Source organism: Carassius carassius, chromosome 31 (genome assembly GCF_963082965.1).
Source record: "Carassius carassius chromosome 31, fCarCar2.1, whole genome shotgun sequence".
In the NCBI taxonomy this organism is placed as follows: Eukaryota; Metazoa; Chordata; class Actinopteri; order Cypriniformes; family Cyprinidae; genus Carassius; species Carassius carassius.
The window spans coordinates 15,627,283-15,653,715 of record NC_081785.1 but is presented as its reverse complement, the minus strand read 5'-3'; the positions used below and the strand labels follow the sequence as shown (position 1 = coordinate 15,653,715).

The 26,433-nt window shown below is 37.4% G+C and overlaps 1 protein-coding gene across 2 annotated transcripts in view; it reads right to left on the bottom strand.

Annotated features, from left to right (window-relative positions):
* The window catches only part of LOC132111641 (disintegrin and metalloproteinase domain-containing protein 12-like), a 105,349-nt gene that overhangs the window by 63,972 nt on the left and 14,944 nt on the right, over positions 1-26,433 (bottom strand). For both annotated transcript variants that reach the window (XM_059519142.1, XM_059519144.1), the window contains exons 3-6: positions 25,223-25,329; positions 21,579-21,652; positions 3,104-3,182; positions 1,008-1,084 (exon numbers count right to left, since the gene is read on the bottom strand). In XM_059519142.1, the coding sequence (XP_059375125.1) occupies positions 1,008-1,084; positions 3,104-3,182; positions 21,579-21,652; positions 25,223-25,329 (337 nt within the window). The remainder of the gene's footprint in view (positions 1-1,007; positions 1,085-3,103; positions 3,183-21,578; positions 21,653-25,222; positions 25,330-26,433) is intronic.

Below are 26,433 nucleotides of genomic sequence, written 5' to 3'. Positions count from 1 at the left end.
ACATCCTTAATTATATAGCCATGGGTGATTTTTTATTTTTTTAAGATATCGTTGATAGATAATCGAATATGAAGGGTGTATGTATAAGAGCCACTGCTGCAGAATTAGGATGCAAGATGAAGAGTGAGTTTTCACTTTGCAATAAAATAACAAGATAAAACAGATGAAAATCTGGAGCCGTACTGACAGTTCAAAACAATACTTGCAGAAGGAATGATCATTTAAATTATATCTGAAGGTACTCTCCATGCAATTTATAACCAAGCTAATATGAAAACTGAAAGTACTGAGCAGAGACAGTTCAACAGGATTGCCATCTGATCTACAGTATTACATATTTCAGCATCGGCAGATGTAAAAATTTCCATCTCACCCCCCCACACCAGTGAGGATAAAAGCCACAATAACATTTACCTCTGCCTTGATTCACAGTAACCTTCTGTGTTCAGAAATGGCTTTAATATCTGCCTAACTGAAAGTCTCAAGGCTTGTGATAATCAAGATAAAGTAAAGATTTTCAGTAGAAGTGTTTTGTAATTACACGCAGGAGACCTTGGGTTTACTTCAATCATAGCTCTGAATTCATCTTTACCAATTCTGTCGTAAAAGTTGTGCTTCTACAACAAATTTACTGTAGCCACATGCTCCTTCTTATTACATCTAACAACATCATTAAAGTTTTTCATGACATTATAAATGCTTTCAGTCACTTTATGTGCTTATCTTTAAAACAATGAAGCATGGGATGATACTAAAGCTTTTATTTAATCTCACGGATTTATAGGCTCTAAATGAACCTTCACATAGGAAGAGTAGTGAAGTCCACTGGAAACAATATCAAGGAAATAAATGTTTGACAACTTAAGGCATATAATAGCTTTCCACACATGCTTTAAATTAATTGTTTAAGGAGTTTTAATGACTTTGAAAATTGGAACTCAATATGGTTGAAATTACTGCCTATACATAATGGGATACAGGAACGGTGGTGGTGATACTGTGCGTACCTGATACCAGTGCATGTACTGAGGCTGACATCAGAGTGTGCGTATCCTTGGACTTCACCGTGGTAATAGCAATTCATCTGTGTAAAGATAAGGAAAAATCTTCTCAAGTTTAAAGCATAAGTACCACATTCTAAAAACTACTCTTTATATTCATGTTCATTGCTGGAGAATTTTACAAAGAAACTTTTCTCCCCTGTTATGGCTGGAACAAACCCCCAATGACCTTTCATGTGGACATACAGGCTGGACGTCTAACTGCCATCACTCACACAAATGTTCACACACACATTCACTCAGGCAGACAACACCATTCAAGGACACACACACGTCAAAAGCAATCAACGCTTGATGGCAGAAATCCTTCACATCAAAACTCAGCTGATTTAACAGACCAAGAATAGCAAATAACGTACCAGAAACAGTGATAGATGTAAGATATCTAAACAGCTAGAGCTAAAAATGATGACTGACTAGCTAATGGCCATGTTAAATAATACACTAGGCCAGCAAAGTGAAGTCTCAGACCTATATTAGTAAAAGCAGGCCATTTTTATTTCATAATGTCCCAATTTTAAGGATCACCATTAAAAAATTAAAAATAAAAATACTAGGCTGATTTTTCTATGTGTCTGCCTTTGATAACAGTTCACACATGTATCTGCTGAGAAATTAGCTTTTTGACTGTTTTAGTGGAAATAAAAAGCTAAAGGATAAAATAGTAATTTTTATATGTTAAATAAACCATAAATAATTTTTATAATCTAACTGCCACCTTTTGATTCAAAGAATTGATTCTAAAACAATTTCTTACTGCTATTCATATTTTCTACAATCCTTATCAGTTCTATTTTTTTTCAAGTAACTGTTTTATCATCACTCGCACCAAAGCTTTGTCTAGCTGTTTTACCTACATAATTTTTTATGAATTACAGTAATCTTTTACAACAGCACAATTTTCTTTTAGACCTTTTCAGCTTTGAAGACAAAAGATGTTCATGGCTATTTGGCCAGGCTTACATGATTATATATAAGAGCTAAATATGCTCAGCAGGAATAATATAGTCAAGCCTACACATGTGTGATTGGGAATGGAGGATGTCGACATGTTGTCAAAGCTGTACGTTGCAGTTCTTAGCACTAGTATAATTATAAAAGTACAAAAGACCCAGCAGGCAATTCAAATCAGGCCTGACTATAATGTCAACATGCTGTTCTCGTGTCAATGTCAAATTACAGCAAAGATTAATCAGCTTTAGATGGCCAGTCAGAGAATGCTAGTAGACTAGCAAGCTCAATTTAACTTTTTAATTTTCAAGCATTATATTTGACAACAATTTAGGACTAGTTTACTCAAAATGAATATTTCATCCACATGTCTTTCAAAAACCTGTACAAATTCTTTCTTTCTTGGAATGCAAAATGTGTTTATAGCTAAATGTCCAAGCTGTCATAAAATACAACAAAGATTTTTAGTTAGTATGAAGATTTTCTTCAAAAATTACTTCAATTTCAGCCTGTTCCTCTTGTAAAGCTATTGAAATATTTCTAAATTCTTCAAATAATACAGTGTTCAAGTGTTTGTACTATTAGTGTGATGTTTTTGATGATTTATTGTCTTGGAGGGCTTTGACAGCCTTTACTCCCTTTCCACTTTCAGTGTATAGAAAAGGGCAGCTTGGACTTGTGAATAAACATCTCCTTTTTTGCTCCACAAAACAAAGAATGTCATACAAGTGTGGCAGAGTGAGTAAATTATGACAAAATGTTCATTTCAGGTTGAATTAAGTCAGAAAATTAGATGCAAATGTATTACAAGTTGGTCTGATTTCCTCTATATTCCTGATTACATAGTACTGTATTTGAAATGGGCCAACAATTAATATCCGGTCCACAGGGTTGCCAGGTTGCCAATAAAACCCACCCAATTGCTACTCCAAAAAAAAAAAAACTAGCCCAATCACATTTTTAGGGGGATCCCCCGGTAAAAATCACATTCCGGTGGGGTAAAATACATGTTTTGGGGGCTAATTTGCATTGTGGGGGCCAGTCCATTATCTCACTGGAATGTGTGTACACCAAAAGACTGTTTGACATACCGTAGAGTTGTGAGTGCTCATAACAGTTTGTCCATCTTCCCTGTAATGTGTCTCAGTGTAATGGCTGGCAAAGAGGCCGCTAGAAGAAAACACACACACACACACACACACACACACAAATCTATTCAGAATTGCATCAGCATCTCCCCCTCAAAAAAAAATCTATATTTTTAAAGCTGAATATTTATAATATTTAAGTATGGTTTAATAGTTAGTCAAATTAATTCCCGAAACATAATATCAAAAAGCCATTTTAAACACACTCAGAGCACTGTTACATGTCAAATTTATCTTATGTATCATCCCAAATTTACTGAACACATTATGGAAGTGTGTCAGACAGTTGAGAGTAAACTAGCTTTTCAAAGACACTCATAAACAGGGAGTATGGCATGTGATCATAGGAAATGTTCAACAGGTCTACCAGATCAAATGATGACCCACCTAAACATATGGGCTTAAATGCAATGTGATCCAAAAGTCCACTAAAGAAATGCTTCTAATTAACTTTTTTTTTTCAGTTTAATGCACTTTTTCCAAAAATCTAATTCACTAATTTCCTAAATAATATTTTTGAATTCCACTGTTCATAAAAACACTTTTCCTGTTGGAATGCTGGTTGAGCATATGTGCATATGTAAACAAAAAACACTTGCAAGCAAGCTGTAAGCAAAATTTAAATCAACTAGCCTAACTTAAATTATGAAAAGAAAAGACCAGGAGCAGAGCCAAAAAATAACAGCATGGAATTATTTTTTAAAGGGTCATGAACTGAAAAATACAAACTCTCTTGATCTTTTGAACTATAAAAGGTAAATGTACTATAGAAAACATCCTGTAAGTTTCAAAACTCAAAACTTTCTCGTTATTTAAAAACAGTTTTTATTGAAACCAAGCTCAGAAAACAACTTGTTGTGGAATGTGCCACTTCATGATGTAATAGTGTGGCTCACCGCCTCCACAGGAGAAGATCAATGCCTGCTTCTACAGCACTGCCTCTTTAGCCTCTTTAGCCCCAAAAACTGATATGCCCTTGTAGCAAACACAGAAAAACTCCATCTACAGAACCATACAGACAACTTTACAAGATTACAAGACACTGTGTAGGGTAATTTGAGAAAAATAGTCTTTGAATTGCTTCCTTGTGCGTGTGAAATATCTAACACACACACACAAACACACACACACACACACACACACACACACGCACACACACCTTGACAGACCTCAAACTCCTCACATTTCTCCTTTAGGTTTTGCATGCCATATATATATATGTGTGTGTGTGTGTTTGTATTCTCCAAACAAAACTTCATTTTGAATTCGCCTCATGAACCTGCCTGGTTTAGACCTTGGGCTAACGTATTAGTAAAACACACCAGCTCAGCTCCCTCATGTACAGGTGGTGCTGCTGTGAGGGCAGTCGTTTTTGGTTTAATGACATTAGGCCATCCTTCAGTAATGACAGCACTCCAGTCCAATTCCCATTCTCCTCGATTTGATCCACATGCCAATGGAGGAACGATTCGCTGTTTTGGAAGTAACTTCAAAGCCTGTAATCGTACGGCTTTGATGTTCTTGGGGATGAACTGGTGTGACAGCCATCCAAATCCGAATCCCAAACATGGCGTGATTCCCTCAGTGCCACAAAGCAATGATCAAGGGAATGTGGCGTGAAAGCGTGAATCATAAAAGAAACACTAAATGTGGTTTAATATGCCAATTAGGGTGGTTAGAAAAAGAAAAAATCCACTGACCTCGAGCTGTCTACACCATGTCTGCAAGTTGTAGGTCTTATAAAAGGCCATTGAAAGCTCAAGACTGTACATGAAAAGAGATGTACATGCAGAACTCCATGTTAAAAACCCTACATGTTAATTAGGAGATTAAGTTTACAATAAAAAAATCACTTTGTGAGATCACACTGTGAGATATAAAGTCTGAGATATACAATGTTGTAATTGCAATATATAAATCCGTTTTTAAAGAGACAGTCACATTATGAGGTATAAGGTCACACTGCAAGATATAAAGTCGCAATTTGTAAGAAATTATACAAAGTCACAGTTATGAAAAACAGTAGTCATTTTTAGAGATAGTAACATTGTAAGATAAAGGTGCAATTGTGAAATGTCGAAGAAGTCAAAAATTTAAATTCTTGATATTTTGTCAATTTTACAGATAAAGTCACAATTGTAAGATACAAAGTCCAAAATGTGAAAAACTAAGCTACAATTGCAATACTTAAAGTTATTATTTGAGATATTGTACATTGTACAATATAATTATATACTGCATGAAAGTCACAATTATAAAAAATATTGGAATTGAGTTAAGGAAAAATTGGAATTGCGATATAGAAGCCACATTGCAAGATATTGTATAAAGTCACAATCGCAATATAGTAAGTTGCAGTTAAGAAAAATAAATTTGCAATTGCAATAAAGTTGTTTTGTGAGATATAAAGTCACACTGCAAGATCAAGATATAAAGTCACAATGCTGCTGCTATTTTAATATTTCATGTTGCAGACAATTTTCTATGTCTTAAAGTAGGTAATGGCTGTCATCCCAGAATAACTGTGTCTACACAGTTACCTCAGTAAGCACAGGCACAGTGACCCACAAAAGGGTGTTTGATAGAGGGCAATATAAACTTTTTACAGACAGCATCGTAAGCACTTCAGTACTTATAAAGACTCCCTCTAACAAACCTGCAGAGAAGTAAAACTTGTCTAATGATCAACTAAAAAGGCCAGATAGCATTGTGTGTGTGTGTGTGTGTGTGTGTGTGTGTGTGTATGAGAGATGCTGTTGTCATTCCTGTATGTAAATGCACTCTGCAGTCAACGGTGACCATTATGACTGAATTCAGTAACCATAGATCCCTGAAATTTCACAGCATCCTGACTTCCATTAAATGTAGATAATTTAATTACAGGTTTGTTCAATTGAGAAAAAAGATTAAACTGCACCCTTTCTTTTCTCTCAAGTTTACAGGTTACAGTGACCTTTGACAGGAAAAAGACCACAGGCTTTATTTGTGATGGCAGAACAATGACAAAATAATGGATGTAAAATATGGGGCCTAAAGCAAAAAACTGTAATACATAACACATTATTTACTGTGATACATACGAGTTCTGCCATATTTCTCATAATTCGTGTCATAATACCACAGTACAGAGATGATACAAGAGGGTGGTATTGTTACTCGCTTTGATATATACCATATTACTATCTATATTTATGTTCCTTAGCATTTCAAAGAATACCATGATATTGCCATGGTACAAAACTATGCATATTATCATGGCACATATTGAAAAAGACAATTACAATTTGTCCAAAAATCATTGCATTGCCATTGGTAACCATAATTAAATTTTTGGTACTTTTAAGTTACTGATGCTCAGACTAGAGCTACTATACAGCGAGACCTGACACAACAGAGTGCATTCGCTGGACAAAACCTGATAGGTGAGTGTGGGTGTGAGCAGGTAGTACATCTAATAAAAAATAAACTGTTATTCATCTATTGCAAAAAAAAGCAACAACAACAACAACTAATAAAACATAATGATTTCTGGAACGCAATGGCCAATCAGAAGTGTTTAAATTAGAATCCGCTCACTCCTCAAAACTGAGTTCTTGTGCTGTGCTGAAATTTGTGTGCTCACGAATCCTCATTATAACACGCGTTAGTGTAGACATTATGAAAGAATAATTATATGCATATATTCCTTGTGTTATAACAGAGCTGTGTAAGATTGTAATGAACCGAGATGTCAGCTTTTTAGTGGATTTTGGATTTTAGTGATCCAAACCGTGCACATAGCAGCCCATGAATGCTGCAGGCGGGAGCGGGACAAGGTAACATATATTTCTGGGGGAGTGGGTGGATGTGGGACACAAACCTGTGGGAACGGGACTGAAAAATCTGTCCCACGCAGGTTTCTAGGTCAAACTTCCTACTTTTCACTTTTTTCATACCCTTTTATTCTATTAGTCTGTTAATTGACTTCATATCTGACTAATATGGTTTTAACAGTCAGGGGGGAAATGAGCTCTGAAACGTTTAAGGGGAAGCGTGAAGTCTCACTGGAGGAGAGAGACATTACAAGAGGTCTTAAACATAATTTGGCCGCTTTAATTAGACAGTTCATTGCTCTACTGAAAATTAAAAGTGCGCATTACTGCACTTTCTGACACTAACAGGCTCTAAATTGGACAAACATGTGACAACTGCAGCAGAGACTGAAATACTGTGAATGGAGACACATTTTTTAAAAGCATTTTTTTTTACTTGATGCAGCATCATTAAAACATGATGCACGTGGTGTCAGATGCTACAAAAACAGTGAGACCTGATTGGGGTTTTTAAAGTTACTGCATTAACATGCTTAACATTATTGTTGAAGTAAAAATAATATATATATATATATATATATATATATATATATATATATATATATATATATATATATATATATATATATATATAAAATAACAAACAGCCTTTTCAGTGAATATTTTTTAAGCACAAATTTAATAAAAGTGAATTCCGTTTATGCTTAAAACAAGAAAAAAAGGAAAAACTCTTGCACACATCTTGTTGCTTCTCAAGCAAACTGGTCTTGTTTTGAGTTTTTTTTGTTTGTTTGTTTTTTACTATAAAATAATTATGAACATTGATTGATTATTTTCTCTTTCTCACTCCTTTTGTGAACTTCCCTCTGAGACTTTCATCATGTGTGTAACTCTGTGTCTGTATGTGGAAAGATCTCAGGAAGCCCAGTTCTTTTGGTCTGTTTTCAGGCTCCAGGGTGTTTCAGTATGCAAGTGTATGTCTGTTTTTGTATGTCTTTGTGTGTGTCTGTGGGGAATGGATTCAAAGATAAACCAGTATGTTGCAGTTGTCCCTGAAGAACACATCCTGTCATCTATGAAGCATGAATGAGTGTGTGTCTTTGTTCACACAACATACTGTACTGCAAACTTGGTTTTCCAATCCAATCTTGAGGGCTAATTTTATTTAGTGTCAAGTCATATCCTAATTCTAAACATCGGATTTAAATGATACTCAAACTAGCCAGATATACCAAACAAAATCAGATTTTTTTGCCTAAAAGAAAGTGAAAGAGTAATTAATTGATCCACACCAACAGCATTTGGTAATATCATATATTTAAGCAACATCCCATGACCAAGTACTGATTTTTTTTTTCCTGAACTGCAATATCCTGAGTGTGATCCCTGGTGTTTCCATACAACAGTTCAACAAACAAGAATTTAATACTTAATATTTCCAGTTGCTTTGCCTATTTTTGCTCCACAAACAAAAATATTTTCAAACAAATCCAAAGGTAAAAACCATTGCATCTACGAACAACACACACTAGGGCTGTCAAAAAAAAAATCGATTTAAAAACACTTTTTATCCAATTTTAGGTCTGCGTCAGACATCAGGCAGCCTTATCAGTGGCGCACAAAATGTGACGAAAATGCTTTTGTTAGCGTATCCAGTTAAACCTACTAGATGCGGTGCTGCTACGTTGTTCAATCAATATATTGCGGAAAACAAGAGCATCAGTGTGGAGAAGATGTTGTTTACATCCAAACTGAAACCAAGCCATTTACACAGAACGCATACTTACATCTATCAGCATTGGACTCTCGTCTAGCACATGAGAGCAGCATGTTTAGAAAGCCATGTAAAAAAAATTTAAGTTCAACTTTTAAAAAACATGTCTCAAGGGTTTATGGCAGTTTTTCCCCATCCCACTGTATCTCCTGTTTTAAATGAAGAAAAGTAGCCTACTCTTTGAGATTGGTTTTTGGTCCTTTGAATTAAACTATACATACATGGTGCTTTTTTTTCTAATTGTTTAAGCAACTTTATTAATTTTATATATATATAAATATCACACACAATGTACTTGCTACATCATTAGAAGAATGGCATCTACACTAATACAGTATTAGTCTGTTTCCCTCTTATTCCGAAGTCACCTTAGCCACCAGATCCAGTCTGTATCCAGATCAGAGGGTCACTGCAATCACCGAGATCCTCTACGTCAGGGGTTGGCAACCTACGGCACGCAGAGGGATAATCGCTGGCACGCAAGCAATAAGGAAAACTGTATAATGACGAACAGTTTGATGTAATAACTTCTCATAGTCACACAGCCTGTTAGGAGCTACAAATACTATTAAAGTGTGAGAATTAACTTGCATGGATGCACGTGCAAACACTGCACATACTAGGTGCTTCAGATCAAAGCCTCGGTCTAACAGCACTCGTCAATGTCAAAATGACTGAGATGGCCAATCAGATCAAAGTAGGCGGGGTTTACTGTTCACAGAAGCAGAGCGCGAAGCGTCAGTTTAATGTTAAAGAGAGTGAGGTAAGATGAAGCTGCAAATCAATTAACATTAGTCAACTTTTAATAATACATTTTACCATAGAAATGTTAAATGACCTAAAGCTATATCCAGTGATGAAAAATTTTCTGAAATATGGCCATTTTGAGAGAAAGAAAGTGGGGGGGGGGGGGTTAATTGTCTCTCTCTGCAGACAATGAAGCGATTTTGCCCCTTTGTTGTTGAGAAATATAATGTAGCGATTCAGTATCGATTAATAAAAGTAGCGTGACAACACTCATAGGTTTATGAGCTTCTGAATGCTACTTTTTGCACAGCACGATCTCAGATCTCTGTTTGCGAGTGGTGTGTGTTGTGTGTGTGTGTGTGTGTCTGTGTCTGCACGTTCATCAATTAAAGCAGTGCATTAACGTTGATTAAACGTTAAAAAAACTTTTTTTTATCGTATAATAAAAAATTGTGTATGTACCGTTTAAATACAGAATTATATCGGGGTGTGGGGGGGGGGTGTGCACACTTGGCACAGTGGTTAACCATAAAAATAAAAAATGGCACGTCATGCCGAAAAGGTTGCTGATCCCTGCTCTACGTGTTGTCCCCAGATGGTGAAACAGTACCTAGAGAGGCCCTCTACAGCCCTGAATGTCAGCAGAGACCAGGAAAACTAGATGAGTCCCAGAGACAGATCCCCTGTAAAGACCCTGTTTCAGACGACTACCGGGACAAGACCACAGGAAACAGATGATTCTTCTGCACAATCTAACTTTGCTGCAGCCTGGAATTGAACTGCTGGTTTCGTCTGGTTAGAGCAGAACTGGCCCCCTGACTGAGACTGGTTTCTCCCAAGGTTTTTTTCTCTATACTGTCACAGATGGAGTTTTGTTTCCTTGCTGCTGTCGCCTCTGGCTTGCTTAGTTGGGGACACTTCATATCCAGCAATATCGTCAACTTGATTGCACAGATACTATTTAAACTGAACTGAGCTGGATGATGACATCACTGAATTCAATGATGAACTGCTTTTTTGCATTATTGCCACACTATTTTCCTATTTAATGCTGTTCAGTTGCTTTGTCACAATCTGTATTGTTAAAAGCGCTATATACGTAAATAAAGATGACTTGACTATAAACATTATTTTAAACATTATGCACTTTTTTTTTCAAAGATAGTCCTGTTGTTTTATTACGCTTTGAATAAACATGCATAATATTTTGTGCGATGCTCCCTCTTGTGGAATCAGGAGAGAAGCCAAAAGCTTTTTCCCCCTAACTGAAATTATGCATTTTAAATTAGAATATAATAAGAATTTTGATAACATTTAAGTAGAAAATTCGAATTTAGTTTAACTGTCATTTGGACAGCCTCAACACACACTACAGATTAACTAATTAGTTTAGTGAATGATTTAATGACTCACTTGTTTTGTTCTAATCAGTGTTTTCAATGAATACATTTAGTGGATTCAACTGCGCATTTGTTCCTTTCCTCACTGAATCAGTGTTTTAAACAAATCAGTTGAGTGAATAAATCAATGACCCAATAACTTGCTGTCACTGGGGTAACAATGTTAGTCAATAACAACAGTACATTATGTTTCATCTGTATCAACAATAGACCATTTTCATTCCATTCACAGACCACTTTACTTTTTTTTTTACTCTATTTTCCCCATTGTTCTTTCTTTCTTATAATTTTAACAGTATTTGCTCCCCTGCCTTTCCTGGTCCGAGTCTAATCAGAAGTCTAATCAGAGAACCACATAACGGAACCGACAGTTCTGGGTCATCTACCCACCCGTTACAGACACAGCACTGTGAGTCTGGTGGATTATAGTTAATGTTTCATGTTGTATTACTGTTATAGATGCAGCCAAAGCAGATCACTGAACTGTACAGGTGTTGAGTAATCCTTAGTGAGGAAATCTGTAACTCGATAATAAATAATAAATGACAGCCCGGGGGCAAGGGGTGTGAAATTTAGCCTCCATGATCATTAAGAACTTCTTCAAACCAGAGATACTTCACTAGTTGGGGAGAAAAGGCAATTCACACTTGAATACAATTTAGCAGATTTCGGCTCTTGGCTCTTGTAAATATGTGGTATTTCTCTGTGTCAATTTCCACGCCATTAACTGCTTTCTCTGTCTATTTTCTCTCTCTCTCTGTCTCCCTAAAGAGTCACTGATGCTTCTGTACTATAGTTTAACAGAGTCTCCTCTTTGGCTCATTACACAGGTCTGACCACACTTCTGGCATTTTCTATTCGGTCTTATTTATGATGGTACATCTGTGTATGATCAATCCCACTGAGAGAGTGCATCGGTGATCAAACGATGAGATTCGATTGCTTTTTTGTCAGAATGTAAAAGCCAAAGAACATTGTGTGGAATGAATGTGAAGATTTAAACATCTGTGAGTAATGCAGTAGAAGTGAGTTTTCACTGCAGAGCATTCTCCATTAACTTATCCAGATGCCTAGCAAAAAAAGCAGCTAGCAAAGTTTTTGTTTGGACAGCTTGTTGATAGCTAGTGTGGACCAAAAGACAAAAGAACAAAGACACGACAGAGGGATAAAAATAACAAATGAGAATGAAAAAAAAACAAGCTAGAAAAAGGTACAGTTTATAACTGGTACCCAGCTAAAGGCTGGAATACACTACACAACTATAAAAATCGGAATTGTCCAAACTGCAGTTTCAGTGCAGCTTCAAAGGGCTACACAATCCCAGTTGAGGAATAAGTATCATATCTAGTAAAACATGAAAAATGTTTTTCACCCTATCCAACTTTTTGAACCGGAGTACACAGACAAAGAGCTCACTCCACACCGAGGTGTCGAGGTCATGGGCTAAGCCTTTCTCAGCCTGCTTCTTCATCCCTGCCTCTGACTACTATGGGAATGTGGCAGGGTTGAGTGAGTGCGGCTACAGAACAGAAGCTAGCCAGCTATCTGTCCCCAGGTGCGGCATCATCCATGAAGGCTCCGGCACTGCCCTCCAAGCCGCTGCGCACAACATAAGCAATTTAAGAAGAACCGCTGATCTAGTTCTTCGCTCCACCAAGGAGACTGTTCGTGCCATTGGGCAGTCCATGGCAGCAATGGTGGCAGTGAAGAGGCATCAGTGGTTGACCTTTTCCGATATGAGAGAGAAGGATGAGGTATTTCTTCCGAACGCTCCACTTGCACCTTCTGGTCTGTTCGGTGACACTGTCAACTCAGTCATCGACAGGTACCAGGAGGCCCGTAAACACTTAGCCGCGGAGTTTCAGCGGATCCTCCCTCACCACTCTCTAGCTCTGGGGGCTCCTGGACGGGAGCAGTCCCCTCTGCATACCAGCTCCTCTTATAGAGAGGCTCAAAAACAGAGCGTTGCTGCCCGTGCTCCTCCATGTTGGGACCGGAGGCTCTGGGTCGGGGACTTCCCCGAGGCGGTGAAGCAGATATGGAGAGTTTTTGGCCAGGCTCAGCTGGACCTCTTGCGACTCAGGAGACATTGCAATATCCCCTCTGGTTCTCTCTAGGTTATCCAGCTCCTTATGGGACTGGACGCTATGGTACATACTGGGTCGAGCCTTCGTCTGTACGCTTTTCCCCCGATTGCTCTGCTCTCTGGAGTTCTTGTGAGATGGGGTTCTGCTGTTATTAGTAGCCCCGTTCTGGCCGGGCTGAGTATCTCGCTCCTCGATGGCTCTCCATGGAAGATTCCAGTCAGGAGAGATCTACTCTCACAGGCGCAGGGTATGATAATTCACCCCAGCCCGGAGTTGTGGAAACTGTGGGTGTGGCCCCTGATCTACAGAATCTACACTTTTTTGCTTTATCAACATGCAGCAAACCTGAAAGTTTTGAGTTGCAAGCTCTCAATGCAGCTACAAACCTCACTCAAATAATACAGTGGCTCGCTGCAGGTCTTTACAGCTTCCTGTCCTGTGAATAGCTTCCCTTTGGATACTATACTCAGATCATTGTTTGTCAGCTCTCTCTCTCCCTCTTTCTGAAAACCCCCTTGTTTTTCACTGGAGTGCTTCCTCAGTTTTTGCTGTTACCACAACCAGTAAATAAAAAGAATGACTTCCTGATTTGACTGTTGACCTTCAAGGATGAGATCATGGAGCGGTCAGCTGCTAAAGACTCCTGGGGAAACAAAGTGAGGCTGAATGGCTGTGAGATCAAGACCTTTGAAGTTTTAGCCCTCAGTGGGGAGAGAAACTCAAGCAAGATTTTCAATAACTGTAGATTTTAAACTGAAAGCTCACAATATAACATTATTTGCTGCAAATAATAATAATAATAATAATATATATATATATATATATATATATATATATATTTTTTTTTTTTTTTTTTTTTTTTACATTTGTCTCTGCATATTAAGCTAGGATGGTTTTTTTTTTTTTTTTAAACCAATGCATTTTTAAAAATGAAAGAATTTAATACTTTTATTCAGCAAGGATACGTTAATTTGATCAAAAGTCACAGTTCAGACTTTTACATTGTTACAAAAGATTTCTATTTCAAAGAAATGTATCACGGTTTTCAACACTGATAATAATAAGAAATGTTTCCCAAGCCTCAAATTAACATATTATGGTCATTACTTTGAAAAATCATATGACAGTAAAGACTATGACTCTTGAAAATGAATCTTATATTTTAGAAAAAAAAAAAAAAACAATAGACCACAGAGGTACACAAACTGGGAGTCAAGACAGCGAGGAGAAAGTTCACAAACAAAAGATTGAGTGCATACAGTACATAGAACGTATATTGGCACAACATTATTAAAAACATATCTACTATGAAAATCTCAAAAACCTGCAGTTCCTCGTTTTCCAATGTTTAAACAACTTCTGTGAATCAGCTGACTTAGATAAATATGCCAAGGATTCTTCTGAACATTACAATTCATAAAGCCCATATGAAAAAGAATCCTGAAAAGCATAATTTACCATATATTTGGCAATGCTCTATTTCACCCTTATGTTCTCTATTATTATTTTTTTCTTCATCTAAGCAGCCTGCTGATTTCTAGCCAATCCAAACGAGCTGTGCTTGCTTCATAAAGGGATGGTTAAAACCAAAATACATTAGCATAACTCACCCTCTGTGTTCCTCTCTTTCTATTTCATTTCCTGCCACCAACTGTGGTTAATGTGCTAGCACACACACACACTGACAAACAAAAAAGCACTGAATTAAGCTTCTCCTCATCACTCTTAGACTCTTAGACTTTTTAAAAAGGCCCAACCGAGGCTGTACTTCCTTCATCAGCTGAGGAAATTCAACCTGCCACAGGAGTTGCTGAAACAGTTCTACTCTGTCATCAATGAATCTGTCCTCTGCACTTCTATAACTGTCTGGTTTAGCTCAGCTACCAAATCTGACCTCAGAAGACTACAGAGGGTAGTCCGGACTGCACAGCGATTGGTACAACCCTCCCTTCTCTCCAAGAACTGTTCTCATCCAGAGTGAGCAAAAGGGCTGGCAAAATCACTCTGGACCCCTCACATTCAGCACACTCCCTCTTTGAACTGTTGCCATCTGGTTGACACTACAGAGCTCTGAGCACCAGACACAGGAACAGTTTCTTCCCTCAGGCAATCCATCTCATGAACACTTATGAACACTCATGAACAATAACTGTGGAACACACAACACTATTTATACACATAATTTACTTGTACATACTTTCTATAAAAAAAAATGTACATGACATTCAGCCAAGTATGGTGACCCATACTCTGAATTCATTCGTGCTCTGCATTTAACCCATCCAAAGTGCACACACACAGAGCAGTGGGCAGCCATTTATGCTGCAGTGCCTAGGGAACAGTTGGGGGTTCAATGCCTTGCTCAAGGGCACCAAAGTCATGTTATTGCCGGCCCGAGATTCAAACCCACAACCCTATGGTTAGGAGTCAAACTCTCTGACCACTAGGCCACGACTTCTATATTGTAATATGCAACACACAAATGAAAATTTGTAAACTGTATTGTTATTCCTTATTTACTTGTTCTATTTTTTATTTATTTATTATTTTCTGGGGGGGGGGGGGGTCTTTTTTTCTGTCGCTGTCATTCTGTTGCACTGCAGAAGCTTCTTTCATGAGAACAAATTCCTCATATGTGTAAACATACCTGGTAATAAAGCTCATTCTGATTCTTATTCTTATTCTTTCTGCTTAGGATACCACATCTCTGACAGCTGACCCACTTCACAGAGGTCAAAAGCGCCAAAGTTCAGCCTTTTCTTTTTTTCTATATCTTGCAGGTAAATTTCATATTAAACATTATTAAACAGAGGAAAACATAATGCTTTTGTAAGTAATTGGGGAGTGTCCAAGCCAAAAGAAGGATTCTGTAGTGAGCATGGCAACTGCCTCCAAAAATAGCAGGAGGCAAAGATGCAAGATGGGGGAGAAATAGGATTTTAAACTTTATTTTCATTTTAGTGGTTATTCACCATGCAAAATTCATTACCATGATACCAGGATACTGTAGTTGCCAGGGTGTTGCCAAATAAGTTTGGTAACTTAGAAAAGTAAAAGTACACCTCTGCTCATCAAACTACAAGACTGGAATCATCATTCATGTCCTTAATACAAAGAGTGTGGGACAAGTCACGTGCCAAGGTTTAATACAAAGGGTTAAGCCTATGTTATACTTTCCGCATCCCCGAGTCCACTAGGGTCTGCCATGGTAGGCGTGATGTAAAAATCGTCATCAGAGAGCATGCGTGGAAGCTCTGAGCGGACTACCACCAGCGGGGCAGGGTTATATATTTTATTGAAGCTTCCCTGGGCGCCGCCATTGATTAGCGGACCCCGACCTGCTGTTAGCATTCTATTGACTCCCATTCATTTTGGCATCACTTTGACAGCTAATAACTTTACATCTGAGGTGTTTAAAGACTCCATTTGTCCATTAATTATTTATAAAGAAACACGAAAATGTATAAAAGGCCCCATTACCTTGTATCTTACGTTATGGCCCCGTTGAAGCAGTTTTTGTAAAAATAGGCTAATGATTGCGTCATAACCTGCGACTCTCTGTCGCACAGTTGAGAAATTACCGTATGGACAGGAGGAGAAGCTCGCAGCCAATCTTCTACTGTCTATGAGGCTATCGGGGGGACATGGAGGCATAAAGTCAAGGGAGAAGCCCATAGATAGTCCATGAAAGCTGGGACAAAACTGTTCAACAACGTCTGCAAGATTCGGTGGGTGATTCAGATTTCTCTTGGCACAGCGATTAGAAGACTTACAATTGTCAGACAGGTTGCTCACGTGACATCTACGTCATCAAGCTCAGTTTGAGTCTGTTCAGTACGCTCCACCCCGATGTGCGTGCTTCTAATTGACTTCACTTGTCTCCATTGAATCCAATGGGGTCGCTGTGTCCATTTCTTCATAGACAATTTATAAGAGACATGCCACTTCCTCAATCCTCAATACAACTATATAAGGAAAACGCGTAACGGCAAAGATGGCGGTTTTATGTCCCGCCCCTCCCGCTGAAAAACCAATCATCTGCTTTTAACAGTCAAGACGGGAAACATTTAAGCATATCGTCTGGTTTCACTGACGTACAGTATGCGCACAGTTGAGGAACCCTTGCACATGCGTAGTAAAAGTATAACCTGTGGGGAAAAAGGCATTTTAAACCTTATTTTGGGGCAAAGTCATCAAAATATTTCAGCGATTTTTATCATATTTTACTGCTGTTTCTATACATGCAGTTTTTATGTCCCGGTGACCAGTGAAAGTTCAGTTCTGACTCTATGCCCTTTCATTTAGATAGGAGCCTGGTCTTGTTAGTCTGAAATAGCTGCCTGGAGGCGTTGCCAAGATGGCGGCCGAGTGGCACGACTTGCCTAAAAGGACTTTGATTTATTTTACTGTCTATGTTATGGACAGGAGGAGAAGCTCGCAGGCAATCTTTTATTGTCTATGAGGCAATCGGGGAGACGTCGAGGCATAAAGTCAAGGAAGAAGCCCATAGAATACTTACCAAAATTTGCTCCTGTTCACGCTCGCCATCTCTGCAAGATTCGGTGGGTGATTCAGATTACTCTTGGCACAGCGATTAAAAGACTTACAAATGTCAGACAGGTTGCTCACGTCACATCTACGTCATCAAGATCAGTTTGAGTCTGCGCAGTACGCTCGACCCCCAGGAAGTGCGTGCTTCTAATTGACTTTACTTGTCTCCATTGAATCCAATGGGGTCGCTGTGTCCATTTCTTTAACTGTCTATGACTACCACGCGCCTCCCATTTTTTCTGACCCACGCGGTCAGTAGACTTCAAAAGCCCTATTGCACGTGTGCAGGCTGTGTTTAGAAGCCTGTTTCTACTAAAACCTGTACAATCTGTCGAAAAAATCAATATAAAGACAACCAGATGTGCAATAATTATAGGCAATTGTTTGTAAACATGTTTGTTGCGGAGCGGGCCATCTGCATATGTTTTCGGTAGTATAAATACTAGTAGTCCGCTTCTGCGCTGTCCGTGTAGGCGTCCAGATTGCTCATGCAGAAAGTATAACATAGGTTTTAGGGATGTATTTAATTCCATGAGAAATAATTATGAGCAATAATAATAGTGATTCTTGCCTTTTTCTTTTTTTTTTTTTGAATGATTCTAGAAAAATTTGTGTTGTCCTGTCATACACTGTCATTAGAAGCTTTGTCAAGGACGTGCTGTTATTATGTTCTCCGTCTCTCTCCTACATTCATGCACTCTACAACCCCTGATTACACTACACACCATGTCATTAATTTTAGCTTGAAGACAGATGAAATAATTGAAGCCTCTGAAAGGAATAATTTGAAACAGATGGAAAGTTCACAAGTGAGTCCACAACTGAATCCATAATTGAATGCGGCACTGTATACCTCATCTCCCACTCTCCCCTTTTCATTGTTTGCTCCAACTCTCTCTCCCTCCATCTTTTTAACCTTGTGTATTGTTCAGCTGTTCAACAGAGCACCAAACAGTCAAGGTAAAAGACAGCCTACCACCACAGCAATACATATTGTGTGGAATGTTTAATAACAGAAGTCCATATGAAAGACAGTTTAAATCAGGGGTCACCAAACTCAGTCCTGGAGGGCCGGTGTCCTACAGAGTTTAGCTTCAACCCTAATCAAACACATCTGAACCAGCTAATCAAGGTCAGTGGAGGAGAGACTTCACTACGCTGAATAAACAGCTTTTGTGAGGAAACATTTATTGAATAGACAGCCCATCGGCTAATGTTGAACATGTTTTACACTAAACCATACTTTTGGATTGAACTATTTTTAGAGTTTACACCCCAAAAAAATGCTGTTTTTATAAGAGAAGTAACTGACTTTTTGCAACATGTGAGATACAGCTTATGGCATTTCTCATTTATTCCTATGGTATCTGTAAATGGTGATTGAGTATCACACATCTCTGACTGGAATTCAATGATGTCAAGGCTGTAATGTGATTGGTTATTAAGGTACATGTGTTCCAATTTGACCATTACGCTTTCTCCAATAGTATGTATTGCAGACCCTCTCATCTCCCAGTAGTAAGACCATCTCTGTTACTAGGCAGGTGTGTTGAGGAAAGTTGAAGCTAAACTCAGGACCCGACCCTCCAGGACTGAGTTTGGTTACCCCTTGTTTTAATTCTACAATACCACACACCTTCACCTTACAGCCACAGTGCATCAGTGTAAAATATTAAAAGAAAATCTAATAATAAAAATAATAATCATTTTAAATAAAACTATAATAATAAAAATAAATAAGAATATTTTTGTTGATAAATTATTAAACAAATATGCAACTGAATATAAGAAGCAACAAGAAATTTACAGCTTACTCAATCACAACAGGAGAATATATTTGTGTTTACATGTCAAATAAAAAGGCAAGTAAATTAAGTCTAATAATATTGTTTTTCCCTTTCAATAGTGTCGCATTGCTGACTGTATCATCTTCAACCTATTATCACATCTAAAATAGGATGAATTATATTCATTATCTAGCATTAATTAACCATTCACGTGCTACCTTGTATAGCTTTTTGACATTTACTTCATCTTATTTAACATATAATTATTTATTTTTACCTCTAATATAATCTGCAAAGTGTGAGGTTTTATCAGAGAAAGGGCCCACTGTCAAAAGCTTTAAAAATAACTGCTTTAGAAAAACACTTATTTCTAATTTATCTATAGCCTGATGTTTAAAGGTTACTACAGGTGTTGCACCCTCTTCCCTGTCCATTCATGTGCAATGAGTCCAAGTTTCTATGGTAATGTTAGCAGTCTTCAAAGTAATGATATGTTTTGTGAGCTTGTTGTGAGGTTAGACAAATTTCAGAGAAAAATGGGAACTATTAAAGCTCTTTTATCAAATGCATTGTCAAAGCATCTAGAGTGAATAAATTAGATCCTTGGTTTTATTGTGGAGTGGAAAGATACACACTGGCTGTTTTACACTGGATACACACTGGATGAGTGATGTTTTTTTGTTGTGTTGTTGCTGTGGGAAAGACTTGAACTAAGCTTAATGTACAGAGTAGGTCAGTTTGTATCAAACACCCCTGGAGTTTCTTTGTTGGCTTGTCGGTAATTTATTTATTTCAGTCTGTCTCTTTTGGTTTGTTCTTTCCCATACAGAAATGTTATAAATTATATACATTGCCCTATAACGAGAGTGCTATGTGTAGAAAATGCTGCTCCACGTGAACATGCACAGGTGATGGAGATTTACAACTGATTACAGAACCGGCAAGATGCGCATTAAATATTGCATGCGATTTATCGTGCAGCCCTAACATACATACTTAAACATTAATATTTATATGGGCTAGAGTGCACAGCATAAATGAGTACACCTCCTCTGAATAAATATAAAAGATGTATTTTCTTAAAGATCACTAATATGATTCATGGAAAGATGGAAAAATGTAAACATATTAAACATATACTTAATAAAAACAACAAATTTTCACATCTGTCCTGTTAAACTCCTGGACAACCTCCTGAAATGCTCTGGTCTTTAATGGAGAGTGTTGCTCAGCTTGTCTCTACAGAATCCCCATCAGCTGATCAAGAGCATTAAGTTTGACTGAAATATATGTCCACTGAAGTATTTTTTACCTTGGGAGAATGATTATCTTCATTGTCATGCTGAGAAAAATGCCCATAATGCAGGGAATGAGGGCAGGGTAGCATCTTCTGTTTCAAGTTTTTGTATTACATCACACAGTAGTGTGTGAATTCATGGCAGCATTGATAAAGCACAACTCCCTCACACCTTCAGCACTTATTTATCCTCATATAAAAGCTTTACTACCACTGAACATCACTGTGGGTTCCCAGCACTTCTCACTGTACTCCTCCTCGAGGAACACCAGAACAGACTGGAAATTATTACTGGAAATTGTCTTTAAAAGTTTTGGTTCAATATACCTATACAAACCTATAAAAAATGTTTTTTTTGGTAACTTTCAGGAGGGTTTACTCATTTTTGGAAAATAAATTGTATAACTTTGATAAGAAAATCTTATTTTGTTGAATAATTTTGGCATTCTTCTTTGGTAACTGATCAAGCAGGCTTGTTAGAACATTATATCTCAAAAGAACCCTAACATGTCTTCTAAGTAAAGAGTAATTGCTGAATTTGTTAAGTTTTAGAGGGGGTGTACTCATTTATGCTGTGCACTGTATGTGTCATGAAATCCTTCCATTTTCTAATAGATGTTTTAATTTCATACATGTTCTTTACTTCATATGACAAAATGTACATATGACAATAAGGACACAAAAGCACCATGGAGGTATCATAAATTTGATTCATACGACTTTTGCACTATATTACTACTACATTGTAAATGATGTAAGTAAATGATGACAGATTTTTTATTTTTGGGTGAACTATCCATTTAAGTTACTCAGTAACTACCGTTTTGTTTCAATGAGACAGGATCAGGATTTGGAAGTGTTCAGTCATCCTACTAGAGCTAGATCATGTGGGTTTGTAAAAACTCTGTATCTGATTATGTATATGGCAATTTGAGAGTCAGGAGTGTTGTAAGGATGACTTACTGGTTCTTTTTCACAGTTAAAATCAGCTGTTGTCCTTCTGCTTTGATCAGGATGCGCAGCGAAGCAGGAGGCGTCTAAATAAAAAAAATAAAAATCACTTCATGTCCTGTTTTCCTGTTTCAACCAATTTATTCTAAACCCTGCATCTTCCCCATTGAAGTACACACACACAGCCTTCACACCTTTGAAAGACTCCGGATTTGATCCAGCACACCAGACAGAGCCATAGAGCCAAAAAGAAGCCTTCCAACTGTCATTTTGCACATAATAAAGTGTCAAGCACTCTGCACAGGGACATGGCTGATGGGTTCATGTTCAGCCACTGCATTATTATTCTCTTGACTCTTTCAAATACATAGGGGATATGAACTGACCTGCACACACAAATGTCATTTAAGCAAAAAATGTGTCTTGACAAAAAACAAGCTAGCAGTGAAGCCAGGTGTGTTTAAGTTAGTGGATCTTGGTGAATTGTGGTGGACATCTATGAGGTATCTGCTCCCTGTGTTCATTCAAAGTGGATATTTTATATTTCTTTTGCTTGCCTATATGAGACAATATACTGAATGCTTCTTTTTCACAGCCTAAATTTGTTGTATCTTTATCGTTTTCTGCTTATGTAGTTGATTTTAGTGCTGCAGTATTATATTGATTTACATCTTAATTTGCATTTACTTCAAAAAGTATAATGGTAATACCATTAATTTTATTTTACAATAGAACATTATTATTACAATATATTTCAAATTTTGTGTAATATTTTAATAAATATTCACATTAAAAATCATAAATCTTCTTATTTTAGAGTCATGTTGAATGGGTCAAAAACAGTGGGAATGTGGCCTATAAAAACTTCAAAGTCATTTAGCAGTTTTAAAAAAATATTATATTATGCAGATCTCAAACATTCTGGAACGGTTCATTATTTCCAACTATTTACATTAGTTTTTTTTAGTAAGGATTGAAGGTGATTCTGTTTCTTTGAAGACAACATGAAATCAAAATTGACAATTCTTATTTTTTATGGAATATTGCAATGTTTATTAAGTCTTAGAAATGTGTGTATCAAATATGATGCAAAAGGCTTTATAGGGTTAAAAATGCGCACACAGATCCTGAAATATTTCTGAATAACTCTTAAACTTTCCCTTTATTATAATAGAATGACCATCTACTTTTCCTTGCTAAACAGCTAATAGAGCATATCTTCCTCCCTTACTCTAGCGGTGATATGACTTTGGGCCATCAGTCAGGCCACTCGTGGCACAGACCAAAAGTCCTTTATTCTGAGTGGAATTTCCTGCCTGAAATACGCTAACCTCAGTCTCCACCTGAAATTGTTTAATCACAATCACCTTGAAAAGCAAAGCAAAGCCAACCATTCTCTAGCACTGCATTTTTATGACATAAAAAACTTTTCCCTAACAATGCATTAAAGACATTTCCAACGTTTCAGACAGTTATGAAAAGATCTGGGCCTCGAGTTTCTGATGGCTAAGCCTCTGTGCACACATGAATTCACTGCAAAATGGGCAGTGAAATGGCCTCTAAGAGCCATTGCTCTGAGCAGAGGTGGGAAGTAATGAGTTACATTTACTTCGTTACATTTACTTGAGTAATTTTTGGGGGAAACTAATACTCTTCGGAGTATATTTAAAGATGGGTACTTTATACTCTTACTTGAGTAAATTTTTGGGGAAAAATCTGTACTTTTACTTCGTTACTATGGGCGACGCTCCTCTCGTTACTTTATCTTAATGCAATAAATGTTATAAATGCTTCAGTTTATTCCAAACGCGCCGTCTACTTTTCTCTGGACAATGAGCGATGCCCATTCGCGAATGATTCAGTCTTTTGAGTCAATTCTGTTCAAAGGCTTAATCAAACCAATTGGCTAACGAGTGAATTGGTTCATGAATCAGTTTGAATGAGTCGTTCAGTTCCCTGCCGCACGCGCTCAGCGTCTGAAGTGGTTCACTCAGAGTTGTAACGTTTAAGAACATCAGCAGCGTTGAAAACATGGCTATGGAACTGTACTGAATTGAAAGCAAATCTGCAAAGGCTATTATTTGCTTGCGATGGAGATCCTTATTAGATGAACACCGCGTGTGCTGTCTACTGTTTAACAGGTAATATAATAACTTGGGCTACATTCGATTACAGTACACGATACCACTGTCTGTGACATTAGTTTGTTGTACGTGTGTGGCTTATAAGAGGGGAGTCAAGTTGAATGCAGCTTCCAAAAGACAAAAAATAGCCGATTAAGATTTTATTAATTTTAATACAATCACACCTATGCTGAGTAGGCTACGTCCAGCAAGTCATAACATCAGCTGCTAAATTCAGAGCTGTGATCGCTTGCTGGCGCTGAGCCAGAGATAGATGTGTTTTTACAGCGCTGCACATTATAACCAATCACATATGATTCTTTTGAGCTTATTAAAGCATTGGCCAATCAGAGGCGTTCAGATGAGTCATCGCTGAAATGCCGGTGCTTCCTTCACTCGCTCGCTGACTGAATACCTCTTTCTGGCGAATTCTCTCGTCAGAAACAACAAAGTGCAGATGTGTGTACGAATCTTTAATTAAGATATTGATTTCACAGTGTTAACAGTTTCAGTGATTTTAATGGGAGTATCTGAGAGTGATTGAAATCTAGACTGTCAGTGAAAATGATCTTTAATAATGTAAATGTTATTTGCTCTCTTTCTGAACAATGAAAGTTTAGTAGCAATATTTATATCGCATTAACTTTCAATGTTAAATTCACATTTAATATAAAGTCAGTCGTATTAAAAATATGTTATGGCATGACACCTATATCTGTTACTTAAGTAAATAGACTGGGTTTTATAATAAATTACATAAATTGGAGTAAAGGCTGATGAAATATATACATTTATACACACACACATACATTACATACATTTTATCTATATATCTAAATAAAAATAGGCTCAGTATATATGACCCAAAGTAACTAGTAACTAACTACTTGAGTAGATTTTTTATCCGATACTCTTTTACTCTTACTCAAGTAACTATTCAAGACTAGTACTTTTACTTTTACTTGAGTAAATATTTCTAGAAGTACTTTTACTTTTACTTGATTACAGTTTTTGGGTACTCTACCCACCTCTGGCTCTGAGCTACTGAAGACATTTGACTGTAATATTCACTGGAGCTCGAGTAACTCAGTGTGGAGACTGGAATCAATTAAGCCTTAATGACAAAGGCCCCGTGACTTTTTGTGACAATGTCACCATGGCTTCAGGCAGTTAATATAATCTAATGTACTCCAAAACAGTTTTCGAGATTCATCACCTCATCACTCAGCCTCCGTTCCTCTGGTGCTGTTTGGCAGTCAGGCCTTTCACTCATTTTCACAAATGACCCTTTTAGAGCTAAAAGGCCATGGTTTAATAATGATACTGACTATGGTAGTCATACATTGTAAACTAATTTGTACCGTAGTCCTATGTTATACAATTTCGAACTGAAGTTAACTTTTACTGGACTCAATATACCGTATTATCCATCGGAATAGAGTATATGTAACTCAATGCTATTCAAAATCAAAAACTAAAATATGAAAATATGTGAAAAATGATGCATCAACAATATACAGTGTTCTTTCTTACTCTGGAGCGGAGCCAGCTGATTGGTCGCTGCTCTTTTCCTTCCAGCAGTAGTGGTACCATGGTGTGGTAGTATTCCAGTTTGTTGAGCACACTTTTTAGTTGCCTCCCTGCAACAAGCAACAATAACAAAAAAAGCTCCCATTAGTATTGCAGTGAGGTACTGTACCAGTGACACGATATGTGATGCAACTCAGCTCTCTCTCTCTCTCTCTCTGTGTGTGTGTGTGTGTGTGTGTGTGTGTGTGTGTGTGTGTGTGTGTGTGTGTGTGTGTGTGAGAGAGAGAGAGTAATGGAGGCAAGAATTTCAAATGACCAACAGTTAAACAGTTAAAGGTGGAATTATAAGCTAAAGAATTAGGACCAGCATGAAGGTATGGGGAGATAAAGGCCATTAACTTAATAGAATTTGTAGTCCTATTTAAGTTAAATTTAAATTATGGGTTCCCTCTGGATTGCTTATGGGACTTTAGGATGGTATTTTTCAGTTTACATATAAAATAAGGTCTGGGTTTAAAGATGGACTATATCGGTTATTTAGTTTAAAAATAAACAAAATTCTAGCATTCCATGGTAGTGTTATCTCAATTAGCCTTTCGCCGGCCCCTCCCCCAAAACGGCCATTGTCCAATCACACATCATGGCAACCGTTACTAGGTGAGGCAGTTCCGACAAACTTTGACTCCAAGCAAGATGGTGAAGCGGTGCGCCCGCGGCGTTTGTAGATCGGACACTAGAATAGAGCTGTAATCGGGCCTTAAAAGTTAGGCCCAACAGGACCCGAGCCCGACAGATTTCGGCCCGAGCCAGACAAGTAAATTTTGATTGACAGCTTTTTAAAAGCCCGAACCCGTTTACAGCCCGACATTATTCAAATGTACGCATGCACACAACTCTTTTGTCAAGAATGAGTCATTTATACATGTTTTAACATAATTTATAATTTCCATTTATAAACTCATAAGGGAACTCTGACAGACGAAGATGATGTAACATGAAAATGACGGCACCCTGAGATGTACAACGTTGATTAAATATATGCACTTTTATGTGCATACAATGATGAATCAAAGGAATGCTCGAAAAAATTAGCATTCCAGGTTGGGCTACATTTTAAATGAAAACTTTTTCATGATGTATGAAAAAGAATGCAGTGTACAAATAAGTATCTTAAGCCCATGTCATAATTTGACATCAGTATTTTTTAAATACAA